The 15819-nt window shown below is 40.7% G+C and overlaps 1 protein-coding gene across 4 annotated transcripts in view; it reads right to left on the bottom strand.

Annotated features, from left to right (window-relative positions):
* LOC101483689 (stromal membrane-associated protein 1) overlaps positions 1-12335 on the bottom strand; it is a 145483-nt gene extending 133148 nt beyond the window's left edge. For 2 of the 4 annotated variants that reach the window (XM_024804619.2, XM_024804621.2), the window contains exon 1: positions 11970-12332. In XM_024804619.2, coding sequence (XP_024660387.1) covers positions 11970-12087 — 118 coding nt within the window. In that variant the 5' untranslated portion in view covers positions 12088-12332. Of the gene's footprint in view, positions 1-11969 lie in introns of all 4 variants that reach the window. The other 2 variants (XM_024804617.2, XM_024804618.2) reach the window with 2 other exon arrangements.
* Positions 12336-15819: the final 3484 nt, after the last annotated feature.

Below are 15819 nucleotides of genomic sequence, written 5' to 3'. Positions count from 1 at the left end.
GGAGAATAAGAGACTGGAGGCTGAGGGGGAAAATAAAGAAGCGCTGTGCTGCTCCCTGCTGGCCCATTAGTGCGACTCTGTGTCAGCAGTGAAGAGGAAGAAGGAAGGAGTGCATCCTCAAGGAGAACCGAGCTCCCCTCCAACAGTATTTCCTCTTCATAACAACAAGAGCAAAATCTAATAAAAAGCCATCATCTGCTCTTATTCCCTGTCCTCAAACTAATGGTGGAACATTAGAGTGCAGACAGTCAATAAATCAGGACAGATGGATAAACCATAAAAAGCATCATCGCAGGTTATAAAGAGTGAGACAGACAGAGGCGTACACACAGGGGACACAAACACAATAACAGGTCCACAAGTCTGGCATGTGGACGGTCTCATTATGTTTTCAACATGAAATGGATAAATGAGAGCAATGACAGTCCTGAGCAATACATGACTATTTATTTTATACACTTAATGAATAAAAGCATAAAGTGAAGACAGTATTCCATCTGCTGGTGACAGAAGGTAGTGTAGGAGACTACAGCAGAGCCCATTTCCTGTTGTTCTCATTAGAGACAGTACAGGCCAGATCTGTGTACGACGTTACAGCAGAGCTCCATGTTATCAAAAACTACTGACAACAATCTTTGCAACATGGATGTATTTTATAAGGACAGTCACACATACATCTGCTGTTAATGTGCAATACAGAGCACCAAATCTGAAGATGCAGGATTATGTGCAAAGCCACACGTTCGCACCTCCCACTGCTGCTCCTGTACCTCAGTCACCCAGGAGCACAGGTGACCCACAGAGGCCTACATTAATATCTTTCAAACTAAATAGCAATCCATTTTTCAAATTCAGAGGCAGACATCCACTCACACTCACAATCAAACCTATGGTCACTGTGGGTCCACCTATTAACCCAACATGCATGCGTTTAGACTGGGGAAGGAAGCAAACTCCACACAGTTAGGCCCAGGACGCTCCTGCTGTGAGGCAATAGTGTCAATCCCTGCTAGCTACATGTGTTATATTTGTCTTACATTACATCAAAATTCTCATTTTTGGCTAAAAATCTAGTTACAGCTCAGCTATCTGAAGGTTAATTGGATCCCTAGCTCTGACTCTGTACAAAAATGGCACACACATTTTTACACATTTACATTTCAAGACAGCAAACTTTAGAAATCACACTGACAGGAGAATCTTCAACCTACTGTCTCATGCCATCAGTGCTGCAAATCCTCACAAATAGAAAGATTTGCCGGGGCCACCCCGACTCTCCGTCTGCAGTTTAAGCTGACAAAGTTCTGCTTCAGGGAAAGTGAAGCACGACTCTGATTCAGCAACTCTAATTGGAAGTTGACGGTATGCATTACCTTTGTTGATTTTACACACTTTAAAACCACCTCACAGATTTTGGCCTGCAAATACCTGGAGTTGCTGGTTGTGTGAACTAATCTATTAAAATACACAAAAACGCAATGCACCACAAAGTAACTCACATAACTAATCTAGAGAAGCACCAGACAAATTCTGGGTTTTGCAAAATAAAATTAGTGTTTTAGTCAAAAGACTTTGCTGGCTTGTAAGAAAGAGCAGTTAGACAAACCCGATTTAGTTTTTAGGAACAGGTTTATAGCCAGCATCTGCAGATTCCTAAACAGCAGTAACACTGTGTCCCCCTTTCTCACTTTGAAGCTGTTCACACAGACACAAAAATAACACCAAACTTGCACTTTTCTTCTTCACGTGTCTAAGATTAAATTTACATTTGCTTTGTGATGCTGTACCACCTCGCTGCAGCCTACCAAAGGCTGTCTCCTTGACAGGACACTACAAAACTAGTCTGCCCTTCACACCTTTAAAATGTGTACAAGTACAGGTGTGTGGGCACCAGATTCTGAGCCCAGCTGAGTGAGTGTGTGTATGTGCCATAGTATTTGATGTGCATGACAGAGGAGCAGTACCAAGGACAGGTCATCAAAGTGCTGAATACCCCACGGGCGCTTGCCAAGATCCGCTGCGCCAGCACAAGAGAGCATGTGCCAGCTCAGAGCACCGCCTGCCACAAATCATAATACTGACGCGTAGTCAGGCAGTGTGTGTGTGTGTGTGCACGTGGTGTGTGTAGATTCTGCTTACACTGATGAAAGGATTGTGTTAAAACAGAAAATTAAAATTATAGTCTATAATCCACTAAGCAGTAGATAGACTGACCTGCCAGGCCAAACAGGCAAATGAAATACAATCAATAAGGTGTGCACCACTGTCTCAACACACACACAGATGTAGGGCAGCGTGCGTAGACAGCAGGCAGGTCTGAGGGTGGAATTACAGCTGAGAGGCTAAGGTGAGTCACCGCTCTGCAGTGGTCACAGAATGGCTGCCACACCCAACATACGCTGACTGCAGCAGGCAGCACGGAGGATGGATGGCACCTGATCACACCAAAGCCTTAAAACAAACTGATGAATGAAACCGGAGCTCTTCGTTCCGAGTGGTCAATCAGCTACAGAGTGAAAGCTTGTTTTCCACATCAATAAACTCTAATACACTGCCTCTGCTCTTGGTGTGGAGCAGAGCCCGACTAATGTGAGATATCAATATTTGGTGAATTAAAAATCTGACATTCCAAAATGTCAGTCGCCATCTTTTTTCCTTTGAGAAACACACAACATAAACAGATTTCCCTAACATTTGTTATTTGGAGTTATTGCACTCGTTTTTGTAGCACTCCAAACAGCAAAGTTGCAAAGTGCCATCTGCTGGACAAACTGTGCAACATCAACACTCATAACATGGTTGAAGGGTGTTTCTCCCTTGTCCTTATTATGTTTTTCATTTATCAACTGTTACAAATACTGATACCAGTAGATAAGCAAATTGCTAATATCTGCCCACTGATGAATGGGTGGAGCTCTGTTGCAGTGCACTGCATTAAACATTAAAGCTCAAAAAACATTTTACAATTTCATCTTCAGATCCACCACTAAATGATTGATTACATCCTTCAATAATGCAGTGAAACCAATTTTTCATATTTTAAACAGTAACTACATGCAAGTCATATTTGCACAAACACAAATGTGCCGCCAGGAGTAGCAAGGGTGCCAGAAAAGTGCAATCCTTTTCCATCAAATAATCATATGTCAGCATTTCCAGATGTCACGTTTCCTATTCAACAATTAGCAGCCAAAAATCAATTGACTTTTATATCCGGCAAAAAGCAAAAACTCCTCACAAACAAAGAAATATTAGGAATTTCTGTCTGAGACAAAAATGTAATGTTTTTTTCCTTTCTTTTTTTAGATCTAGCTCAAAGTTCAAATTAAAGGTTAAATATAAATAATTCTCATTCCCGCCCATGTCACTTTCTACTAGAAATGGTTTTCCCCAGTGCTACTTAACATAGAGACACAGGATACATGGATAACAATGACCACAGAGGTTCATGTGACGGGCAGCACTTTTGATTATTTCATCTTTCATTTTTCAACATCAAGTTGGGTTGGTCATTTTCCCATGGTATAATGAGTGAGCTGCTACAGATAGTTGCTATAGAAACGAGCTGGCCACACATACAAATCAGATTGGTAGCAAAATCAAAACACTTTGCTGTCACAGTTGGGAACAACACATGGTCCCATATGTGCTGAACTGACACCTCCTTTTGTTCCTGCTGTTGTTACATAAACTGAAAGTGAAGGTAATGATAGGAAAGATTAGCATCCGAGTCTTTTTGTTCTGCTCATTTTCACTCATTACTGGAGATCCCAGTGGTCTTAATCAAGAAACACAAACGCGACAAAAACAGAGGAGAAAAACAGTTTTTCAAAGAAAATCACAGCACAAAAGTGCTTCCCAAAGCATGCTTTCATTCAGAGGGATCCATAAATAAAAGATTATTACGTTAAATGTGTTAAAATCTGATTCAGAGGACTGTCTTTGGCCCAAAGTAAAGGTTATTCTTCTGCTATGAACACTTTGCCAGTCAATTACCAGGAAGTTAACCCTGTTCCAGGAAGGAGAGCATTAACCTAGTGTGTTTTCTGGTGGTGTGAGAAAACAGAGCACAAGAAGAACATGTAAACGTAACACATAAGAAAAAAAATGTATTGATCCACCACACTCGTTTACCTTCAACTTGAACGGTTACCACCTGGTTCAAAAACACTTTGACTTTTATCTATACTCTTCCCATCTGTAAAAACTGCATAAGAGGTGAGTTTTTTATAACTCCCCTGTTTGGATTCTATTGAGGTTGAAAAGTTAGAAACATGGCTGCTTTTACTGACAGGTGTACACAGCTCCTGTCTGTTAGGACCCCTCTCTGCTAATCAGAGGCACTGGACCTCTTTGTGATATTTTTTGCTATTTTGGGGCATTTTTACAGGAGTTTTCTGACAAATATTGTGGCTTGGTGTGTCGTAAAAATATCCAAGAAGTCTGATGAGTATTTATACAAGTTGAATATTTCACTATCCTGTTACTGCTAACTGGTAACTCAGTCTGTGGATGCATGCAGTTTGTGAATGCAGCTTACCAAGTGAGCTTGCCTTGGTCCAAGGATCCAGTTACTAACTATCTGACAACTTTCCTAAACTGTTGTGAGTGGTTGCAATGTTGCTGGAGGAAGCTGGTTGTAAAGATGTTTACGGTTCAAGGAAAAGCTCCTTGCAGTGTCTTTGGTTGTTAGCATATAGCCATGGTTGTCCATAGTTTGCATGGAAGGTGCTAATTTGTCTGCACATCCTCTCCAACTACTTACTAAGAGGTAGCAAAACTGTCAAAAGCATGACACAAACTGGAAATGGAGAACATTTACTTCATTGTAAAAGCTGTGCTTTCTTAATAAGAGGTGCAACTTTTACTCTGAAGGTGGCCTTCGTTTCTGCATTACACTTAAGTTTCACTACTGCTCAGAATATCCATTTTTCCTAGCGACCAGAGGTTGCCACAGGGTAACAGATCAGCTGTGTAACTATAGGCACTTCAGCCTCACATCCAAATGTGTTAGCAGGCTCCTGCCTACGACAGCCGTAATGCTCTGACAATCCATCAAGCAGTCCGGGTTCGTAGCTCAGCAAAGTCGTACTAAAACATTTGACAGATTTTTGAGCGCCGTGTACATAAAATTGTTTCGAGGTCAGTAAACACAACCAGAATTCATACATAAGGCACACGGGGTTATAAGTGGCTCTGTCGATTTTCAGAAAAATCAAAGGATTGATTTTAAGTGCGCCGTATTTTCCAAAAAAAACCAAAAAAACAAAACACAGTAATAACGACGGCCTGCTAGCATGCTCTACCAAAAATAGTGCTTTGTTGTGTATCTGACGGACGAAAGCTAAACTAGTTCCACACCACTGAAGTTGCAGCGTTTTTACAAACCACTTCTGGTTCATCAGTTTCATTCAAGGATTTGCTTTCGCTGCCATGCTTTTTCCGACGTGTGCGTATGAAAACAAAGGCACTGCGAATGCGCGTTTTACCCATATTCTATCGCGATATTTCATTTTTCTATTGTTGCCCAAAATGATGGCCCAGCCCTAGGCTACATCCATCTTTCATCTACAGTCTGCAATGGCAGCTGGCTGATTTTGCACTTGGTAACTGATAGTGTGAGATCTAAGTATAATTTAAAAACAGTTTGGAATCTAGAATCATTCAAGTGTCTAAATGTTCAGCTTTCTAAAGCTTTTTATCCACAGTGTGTTTGGATAAAAATAGCTGTGACAGTATGACTCACAGGGTCCGACTGGATGCTGCCACTTTCTAAATAACCTACATAAAACATGCCACAGGCTGCAGAGGAAACCACAAATCAATAGATCAGGTTTTGGGGCCACTGGGATCATTTCAAGTCTGAATATGAACCAGTAGTGGAACTGAGTCACAGTAAGGCTGGAAATAAATAAGAGCTTTAAGCCATTACTCTAGTTTTGTTTGTTTAGCACGTTTTCTTATCAAGAATAGCTAAAACTATAATACTTACTTGTTGTGAATAGAATCAGTCAAGGTCGCTTTAAAAATCAACTTCCGTGCTTTTCAGACCTCAATTAGTCCTGTACGGACAAAAAGCCCACTGTGGATTATCAAAAGATTTTAAAGTATTATTTTACCGTGGAGCGTACTGAGATGAGGCCTGCATAAATGGTACACCCTTCCTATTGAATGATCGGAAGTTTTTCGGTTTTAAATCCCCAGCCAAGTCTCGGGCAGCTCCTCCACACTCAGCCACAGGAAACCAGGTGGGACGAGGATAGTGTGTTAGCTCACCTGGCTCCTCATCAGCTGAGCCCAAATGTGTTTTTACTCATCAAAGAATCATCTGTGCCACAAAGTTTGGAAGACTAAATGGAAGCTCTCCCAAAGTCACACTTCACAGATTTAATACTAATGAGCCATATGCTGACTTGGGTTAAAAAAAATAAAAAATAAAAAAATAAAAATAAAAAAAAAGAGAGAGAGAGACTGTGTACCAGACATTTAATTTTTAACAAGAACTACATTTTTCTCAGTTTTGATTGCGTTATTTTATTTTTCATCTAATGACAACCTCAAATGTTGTAAAATACACTATATACTACTGAGAGAAGGAGCCAGTTTAAACCTTTATAAAGTCTCACCAATGCAGAAAATTGGTAACATAAATAAGATAAATAATGTCATATAGCATAAATCGTTAAAAAGAAAAAACATTTTTACATTATACTGCAAATTACTAGCAAACAACATTGAAATGATGCTTTATATTCAAAAGCAAGCCACAGCTCTCTTTGCTCAAAATGCAACAACAACGCCTCAGTTACTAGCATGACTCTATGTGAAGTATTGCAAAGAAATTGGAGTTTTGGACTGTTGGTTGACCGAAAGGAGTATTTTAAAGACATCCAGTCAAAAGACATTATTTACTGCCCAGGAGTTTATACCTGTGGCCTCACATGACCCTCCACATCCAGGACTTTGCTGTTACCTCGATGATGTATCTCAATAACCGACTACAGAAACCTAACTAACACTGCTTATCGCTGTAAGGTCCACTCTATGTTAGGATGACTCATTTCCTTTCTCTGTAATACATGTTGAGCTGCATGCATGTCCCTGCAGGGCTGCTGCTCATACATAATGAAGCTTAATGAACACTTAAGGGCAGTCAGTGGCTTAATGAGAAAAGCAGAGTGAAACAACCAGAGACGGACCCCAGGATTTTTGTGTACCACATTTATTTTGTATGCGGGAAACATACAAATAAACTACATTGGGTTTTTATCTACATGATGAGTCTGTGTGGGTTTTGTTCATTATAATAAGGAATGTGTGTTGACTTACAGTTTATGTGCCATTTAAAGTTTCAACACTTACTGTTACTACTAAGCATTATATTAAACATAGCAACCTGAAAGACTTATCACAATAGGAACCAGTCAAATGTTATGACTTTATATAGTTTTATAGTCAGGTGCCAGTTCTGTGCTGTAGTGACTGCAGGCTGAATCAGTTATTGTTGAAAGTGGACAGTTTTCTAGGTAGTGTTGCCGACTGTGTCTTCATGTGGGACGTGAGAAACTTTCTACTACCATTCACTCATTTATACATCCTTCCATCTATATTCTTATCCAAGTCTGGGTCACAGGGGAAGTAGACCAAGTCGAAAGGCAGCTGGGCGACACACTATATTGCCAAAATTATTTGCTCATCTGTCTTCATACACATATGAATTTGAGTGACATCCCATTCTTAATCCATAGGGTTTAATATGATGTCAGCCCACCCTTTGCAGCTATAATAGCTTCAACGCCTCTTGGAAGAATTTCCACAAGCTTTAGGGTGTGTTTATGGGAGTTTTTTACCATTCCACAAGCACATTCATGAGGTCAGACACTGATTTTGGACGAAAAGTCCTGGCTTGTAGTCTCTACTCAAATTCATCCCTAAGGTGTTCGGTCAGGTTGAGATGAGGACTCTGTGCAGGCCAGTCAAATTCTTCTACACCAAACTGGCTCATCCTTGTCTTTATGGACCTGGCTTTGTGTACTGGTGCACAGCCATGCTGGAACAGGAAGGAGCCTTCCCAAAACTGTTCCCACAAAGTTGGTAGCATGAAGTTGTCCAAAATGTCTTGGTGTGCTGAAACATTAAGAGATCCTCACACTAAGAGACTAAGCACAACAACCATAAGTACCACTCTCCTGGACACCACCAAACCCAGACAGGTTGGTAAAGTATAATTGGTCACTTTAGGAACGTGCTTTACACCACTGCATCCGATCCTTTGTGCTTGGTGACGTAAGGTTTGGATGCAGCTGCTCAGCCATGGAAACCCATTCCATGAAGCTCACTACACACTGTTCTTGAGCTAATCTGAAGGCCCCATGAAGTCTGGAGGTCTGTAGCGATTGACTCTGCAGAACGTTGGAGAGCTCTGTGCAACATGTGCCTCAGCATCAGCTAACCCACTCTGTGGTTTAAGGTGGTCTAGCACTTCATGGTTGAGTTGCTGTCATTCACAATCGCTTGATTTTATACACCTGTGTCCATGGAAGTGTTTGGAACATCTGAATTCAATGATTTAGATGGGCGAGTGAATACTTCTGGCAATACAGTGTATTTGTATCCAGCGTGTCCTCCTGATAGACCACGTCCAGTACACCTCACCAACGTGGCATCCTGCTCAGATGCCCCAACCGCCTCAACTGGTTTAATTTCAGATTTTTTTTTTGGACTCAGTAGTGACCCACTGGAACACTGGTCTACTTGTCATGTTCTGATTAATTCTGCCAGTTAAACATGCAAAAATAAAACAGGTACTTTAATATAAAAACAAAGCCTTCACCCCATCCTCTTAGCACACTGTATACAGAATCGCTGCATTTCAGAACAAAGACCTGGATTTATAAGCACTTTGCATTTAAGAAACCTAAGGATAGGGATTTGCAGGAGTGACACAGACAAAAACAAATAAAAAAGTTAGAGTACACCCACACTATAAATAATGAATGCCTGCTGAATTCATTAATCTGCATTCAGCAGCCCAGTCTCCCTCTCTCTCTCTCTCTCACACACACACACACACACACACAAACGCTTAAGCTGGATTTACAAGAACAACGAAATAAGTCAACTCACATGGGAAACACACATTAACACCAAAAATCCTGTGCAAAACAAACTAGCTGACATTAAACAACACAGAACTGCAAACAAGGCCATTCTCCATTGCTTCCAGGTACCACAGCAGCTTTATTTGTACTGGCTTTCACTGTCCAATCACTGTCACGGTAGTCCTTATTTTGTTCTGCAGCAGCTAGAGGACTGTTTCGTATGCTGCTATACCAGGTTCACAGAGGCTGCACAGCAGAACTCAGGCTAAGCAGCTGCAAAAATGGTAATCCATCTGGAGAGCTCACAGCTGACTTCGACACCCTGCTATTTACTTGTCAGGTGCATTCAGGCACATCCCTTTCCCTTGCTAAAAATATCCCACAAAGAGGAAAAATTTATTTATTTTAGTTGGAAGAACCATAAATGGACAAACCCTGTTTTTGGCACCATTTCTCCATTACTCACAGGGTTTATTTTGTTCTGCAATTTAGAAAAAAGAAAGAAAGAAAGAAAATCATATGGCCATATATCAAACAGCATACAGCCAATAAACATATCTGTAATAGACCAGAATCTGTGGAGGACTGAAACTGCTCAAATCATCAATAAATACATAAATAAATAAAGAAGACACAAAACTTTTACACTTTTTAAATCCTTTTACAGACTCATTTGTTTTGTCTTAGTTCTTAGTCAGTTATTTATTTAATTATTATTTTGTTTTTGCCAGGTGCAGTAAAATCAGGTCCGCCACGTGACCAAAGATGCAAAAACATAAATCGGTAAGATACTGTGTGAAGTTTCCCCCCCCCCTTAATACATTTTACATATTTTTGAGTCACATTTTCAATTGTTTATTAGTTTTGGATATTGGTCCCTCCATAAGCAGGGGTTAAAATGAGATTCAGCAGGTGGAATGGAGGGGAATAAGTGCATTAGAAACAAGTAAGATAAGCACTTCTGTTGTAAACTCCAGTACATTGGTTTGCTTCATGAACTGGGAGACCAGTACTGACTGAAGTTTTCCGGCCTCACATTCTATAATATATAGGCCCACATCACAAGAAACATTATGGCTGCTTTCCAACCTCTAGCCCAGTATAAAGGTCAAATTTGGCAAGAGTTACGAAAGAGCATCATGACCGGATCCCTGTGGCCCACTTTAATAAACACCAGCACTTACACAGTTTGTTTTACAGCACTTACACAGTTTGTTTCCAGTCTGATGTGAGATGCCTCGGTCAGAGGTTTCCCAAAATAAAACCTTTCCAAAACTTATTCCACAGAGGAAGGATGATCACAGAAAATAATAATACTGCATACTAGTCCACTTACACAAACAGAGGTAATTAAGGTTAAGGTACATTTCCCTTCCATAGTGCACTGACGCCAACTACTGAGATCACCATTGAAGAATCATGAAATAGATTAAGCTCAACATGAAGGATGAGGAGGATATGACGAAACAAAGGAGCAGCAACACGATCAATGAGACTCACTGAGGTCTGCTACTACGGATTACAAATGTCAGATGGTAGAAGAACCATGATGACGCAAAAGGCATCTAATCTCAGTCATAGGAAGCCCCAACAAGAGCCGTTCAATCACCACTGAAAAGGCTGGAAATGTCATGCTTGGACATTTACTGACTGGCATATATGGGCTGGACTTTCTCTTAGGGTGCTTAGGTAACAGTGAAAGCCTATGGGAAATGCTGTCCTGTGAGAATTATACGTTTTTTTGTTAATAATATATACTAAATGCATGCAATTTTGACATCATACATTACAGTTGTTGTTTATGCCGAATTAAAGAGCGACTCTTAAGGTTTAATGAAACCTCTTCCATCACACTCTATTTTACACTCGACTCCAGGGAATTTTAAGCTTTCAATTTTCTGAATGGAGTTTGGAGAGGGGGCTTCCCTCGCAGGAAGGCATGCCTAGCCAGAAGCAAGGTGTGCGCTGCAGCAGTATCTGAGCTCACGTGCTTTTCTCCTCGGCATTCAGCGAGCAAACGACACCTCTAAGTCAGTGGAGTCTACACGGGAGACACGCGTTTTCCGCTCATAAATAAACCAGTCAAGGACGTGACATCGATACCTGCGGGCGAAAACCGCCTCAAGTTAGCCACACTTACACAACACAAGACCGGAACTGTTAACCACTCAACTTCAAAATAAAAGCCCAGGCGTGGATTTCTAAACTTCAAAAACTGAAATACAAATTGAAAAGGGAAAATAGAGAAAATTATTAGCGATGCCCCTTTTGTGAAACTGCAAAATCACAACTTGGCTTGTAGCTGAATCTCAATACTAACATATATATTCTCACTACAAATCAACTGAATTGCATTAAAGTATTTGTATTAGAGTATGTGTTATTGTATATTGTATATATTTTCTTTTCTTATTTTATCTTAGGATTATTATTATTATTATTATTATGGAAAGAACCAAATAATAAAAGCGCTGGATAACGACTTTACTTTAAAAGAAAAAAAAACAAAGCGGAAGTTGTGTGTTGTTCAGGTATTTCTAATTAACTGTCGCTCAATAATATTTATACTTGGCTTAAATGTAATTAAGAAACCAGTAGCGTAGCATGACTCATTGTTCATAACATGGATATGAACGGGGAGGACTCGTCAGGTTTACACAGTTCATATGAAGCATCAAACCTAAAGGTCGGATGCAAGCATTGCTGCACACAAGTGACTCCCATCAGAATAACCTTACAATATGATGCTAGCTGTATGATACATATGATGCTAGCTGTGCCTTTTAACGGACAGGTGCCCTCCTCGTTACATCTTGTCATGCACACACCTGTGACACCAAGGTTAGCCGCAGAGGCTGCCGGGCTTACCTTTAGCTTCACAGTCAGCACAGTACTTGTTATCCTCTTCTCTCAGCAGTTTGGACAGAATGGCCTGATGCTGCTCATTCAGTTTCTGGGCTTTTTCTCTCTCCGACCGCGTCGTCATGTCGCCAAAGTTCGGAAGTTAGACCTGCCTGTGAAGAGTCGATGAAAACCACGGAGTGCTCAGCCTGTGTTAAAAAGGGTGGGACATCACCTTCTGCTCGCACTTTGCTGCCTCTATTCAGTTAGCTTACAACCTGCTAGCGAGGTAATACGGATCTGTGGCAGCATCATCTCTGCTGCTTTCACGACTGTGGGAATTTTTGCAGCGGCGCGTGAATCAGAATCACACAAGTGGTATGGGACACACAAGGAATTTCGCGTTATTGGTAACGGCTTCATTTGTCAGCTTGACAGTAATCCTGAACACACCAGCAATGCAGTAAATTGAAAACACATACCCACTATCATTCATCGACTGTCCTTCCCCACACCCCGGGCATCAACATTATTAAAGCTGCGTGGGATCATCTTGCGAGAGAAACAACAGAGAACAAAAGACAGCTGACACTGAAAGAAGAGCTTTAAATGTCCTTGAAGAGGAATCCTGGAGAACTAATTAAAAAAATTAGAAGAAACCAGCTTTAGTATTTTAATGAAGTTAAAACATAGTTTGAGCTACTTGTATGAAATTTGGTACATGCGTTTAACGTCTCAAGACATCTGCTCGAAACTGTTCGTGTTTGATAAGGACCCTGAATGCATCTTGATGGCAATATGTATTAATCATTATCAGTCAGTATTAATCATTCGTAGCACCACCTAGCAGCAACAGAAAATTGTGTTTTACTCTTTGGGACACCAATTCCAACTGGTTGACTGGTGTAATCTAAAATTTGTTCAGGAAAGACTTCGTTGGTGTTACTTTATTTTTAGAACTGAGTTTTTGTCAGATGGTGTTCCTGAGCCAGCATGGCGAATTTCAGTGTTTTACCATTAAATTTATTCAAATACTGTACACAAAAGGGGAGTAAGTTTGGACATTTTTAGCTATTTTCAAGCCTTGATGATTTAATCGGACCAACATGATATTTGGTTAGTTCAATCTAAAGACCTCGTTGATGTCATAGGGCGTGCCCATAACAAGGACTTTTTCTACATCTCAGAACCTTCTATCTAATATACATTCACACATATTCACACTCGGATGGATGCATCAGAGAGCAACTTGGGGTTAGTATCTTGCCCAAGAATATTTGATATGTAGGCTGGAAGAACCAGGGACCACAAACCTTCTGATTAGTAGTAGTCAGGTCCTTATCTTTGCTGCTTGTACTTTAAATAATAATAATAATATTTTTATTATCATTATTATTTCCGTTTAAAACACAAACCCATTTTGGGGTCGCATCAACAGATCATCCTGCATAAAACACCAACAAACATGCAGAGCCACCCGCTGTGGCGACCCCTTGTGGCAAGTTTCTTTTTTTCCTGTGCCCTTACTTCACAGCTTTTCAATACACCATAACCCACAAAATGCTTAATTAAAATTAAACAAGTAAAAATGTTTTAAAAAGAAAAATATTGCGTGTGAAAAACATGAAACACCTTAGCACAGGTGTTCCATTTAGTGCTTAATGTTTCATATCTGTGTGAGTATCTGTGTGGGTGTACTAGTTCTGCTAATTTGTTTCATAAGTGGGGTTCCTCTATACTTCACACCTGGAAGCTGTTGGAAATTAACTCACCTGTGTGCTGCAGCGCGTGACCTTCCTCCTAAGCTCCCTCAGTTGTTGCACTTTGCGCTGTAGTGCCGATGTTTGTGGTTTATGCTGTTATTGTTTGTGCATGCGCCTCCAGTCCTGAGAGACAATTCTGTAACAATCTCTAAAGTTTCTTCTTGTGTAGTCAAACCTGCTGAAATCCTGCATGCCCCCTCTACCCCTCAACTCTGAAATAACTGCCTTGCATAACTCGCTGTTGCCCTTCAAGCCTGCAATAAACTTGTCAAACCTTTAGCGTTGCATCTTTAAGAGATTTTAGCCTCATCTTCACTCAAATATCATATATCGCCTGCAGTGACAGACATTTTTCCATCAGTGTAACTCAATTCTGGGTAAAAGAAGTTGCCACAAAACAAAGTTTTGAACATTAGTAATTAGAAGATTTTATTCAGCACTGGTGTGAAATTACTGCTGAATGCATTCATATAAAGGAGTCTCTTAATTTGAAAGGGATTCATTATGTTGAAGTTTATTGATTTTTGTATGTTTATGTGGCAACTGCATGTATAGCTGGAGAGTCCCTTCGTGTGTGCTCCAACAGAAAAGCAAACGGCGTGAGAAAGGATACAGCTGTGGACGGTGGAAAGTGGGTTTATTTTCCCCATTTGTGAGATCTACAAACAGTATTTTGGTGTGTACGCTTTTGTTTTTGTTTCTTTAACAACTTGGGATAACTAACACTGCACAACAGTAAAACGACCAGGTGCTCAGAGTAGTTGCTGAAAAGACTGCCTCAGCAATAAGCACCTGCAAGCATCATCATGCTCCGAGGAAGGCAATCTCTTTCATTAAGGCTGGAGAGAAACCCCAGGTGCGCCCACATTTGACAACTGGCCTCCTCAACACAGCCTCTGATTGGCAGCTACAGGCTGACCTGGGTAAACAGCTAAAGTTCCCTCAGAACATTGCAAAAACATCCCTCCGGCCAGACATGATAATTATTTCTGAGGCCTCAAAACAGCTGATCATGCTGGAACTCACAGTGCCCTGGGAAGAGCGGATCGAGGAGGCCAATGAAAGGAAACGAGGAAAGTACCAGGAACTAGTGCAGGAGTGCATCAGCCCATAGAAGTGGGTTGTAGGGGCTTTGCAGGACGATCACTCTGCAAAGTCCTAGGCCGGCTGGGCGTGGCTGGGGCAGCCAAGAAGAGGGCCATCCAGGCTGTGAGTGAAGTGGCAGAGAAAGCCACAAGGTGGCTGTGGATCAAGAGGGCTGATCCGTGGGTAGCTACTGGTACGCAAGTCGGGGCATGATCACCCCCGGCTGGGTCGCCTGGGCGAGGGTGTATGATGAGACCCGAAACACCTGATGACCCCAGGATACATCACTGAAGATGCGTACCAGTGCATCCAGGAGATGTGTCTTTTATAGTACCGGTATACCGAAAAACTTCAGTTGTTTTACCTTTTCTAAGTCATGACTGTAAATTTGCAGCTTTAGATTTCTCTACTCTTCCTTGTGCGAGTTCTTGCCTGGATTCTGTTGTTTCTTTTGGATTAATTGGTTTCTGGACTTTCTACCAAAGGTGTGTCTTTTGTTTATGAAGTCTCCACTTGGGTTTAACTTTTGCAACACATTACAAATATACTCAGCTAAAGGTAGATCCATCCAAACTGTCTGCTGTACCTTACTATCCAGGTAAGTAAACTTGTGTCTTGTATCTGGGTTTAGTTGGGTCGTGACAAAAGAACTGCTGTTTTACTTTTGTATCTTGAAGATAAGTCTTTTAATTGCTAGTGTCTGTAATACAGACCTTTTGTGCATTACAACAAAGCACCAATTAATTATTCAAATACTTGGAGACTGAAAGGATTTTTCTGGTGGAGCTTTATCCAGCTTACATTTTCATATACAACTACAAGACACGGAGAGAACAAAGGCAGGTTTGAATCAAATAAAAGTGAAAAAGTACAGTCAAAAAAAGTCAGAAAGCATAAAGTAGGACAATTCTACCATCTATTTTTGTGCACAGGTAACTAAACCGTCTCCTATATTAATGTAATACAAAAATATTAGTACACGAGAATACAAATGTTATTTAAATCTAAATTCTAATTCTAATGAATGT

Source organism: Maylandia zebra, linkage group LG13, assembly GCF_041146795.1.
Source record: "Maylandia zebra isolate NMK-2024a linkage group LG13, Mzebra_GT3a, whole genome shotgun sequence".
Lineage (NCBI taxonomy): Eukaryota > Metazoa > Chordata > Actinopteri > Cichliformes > Cichlidae > Maylandia > Maylandia zebra.
Note: the sequence above shows the minus strand (reverse complement) of the source record. Positions and strands in the feature narration are given on the sequence as shown.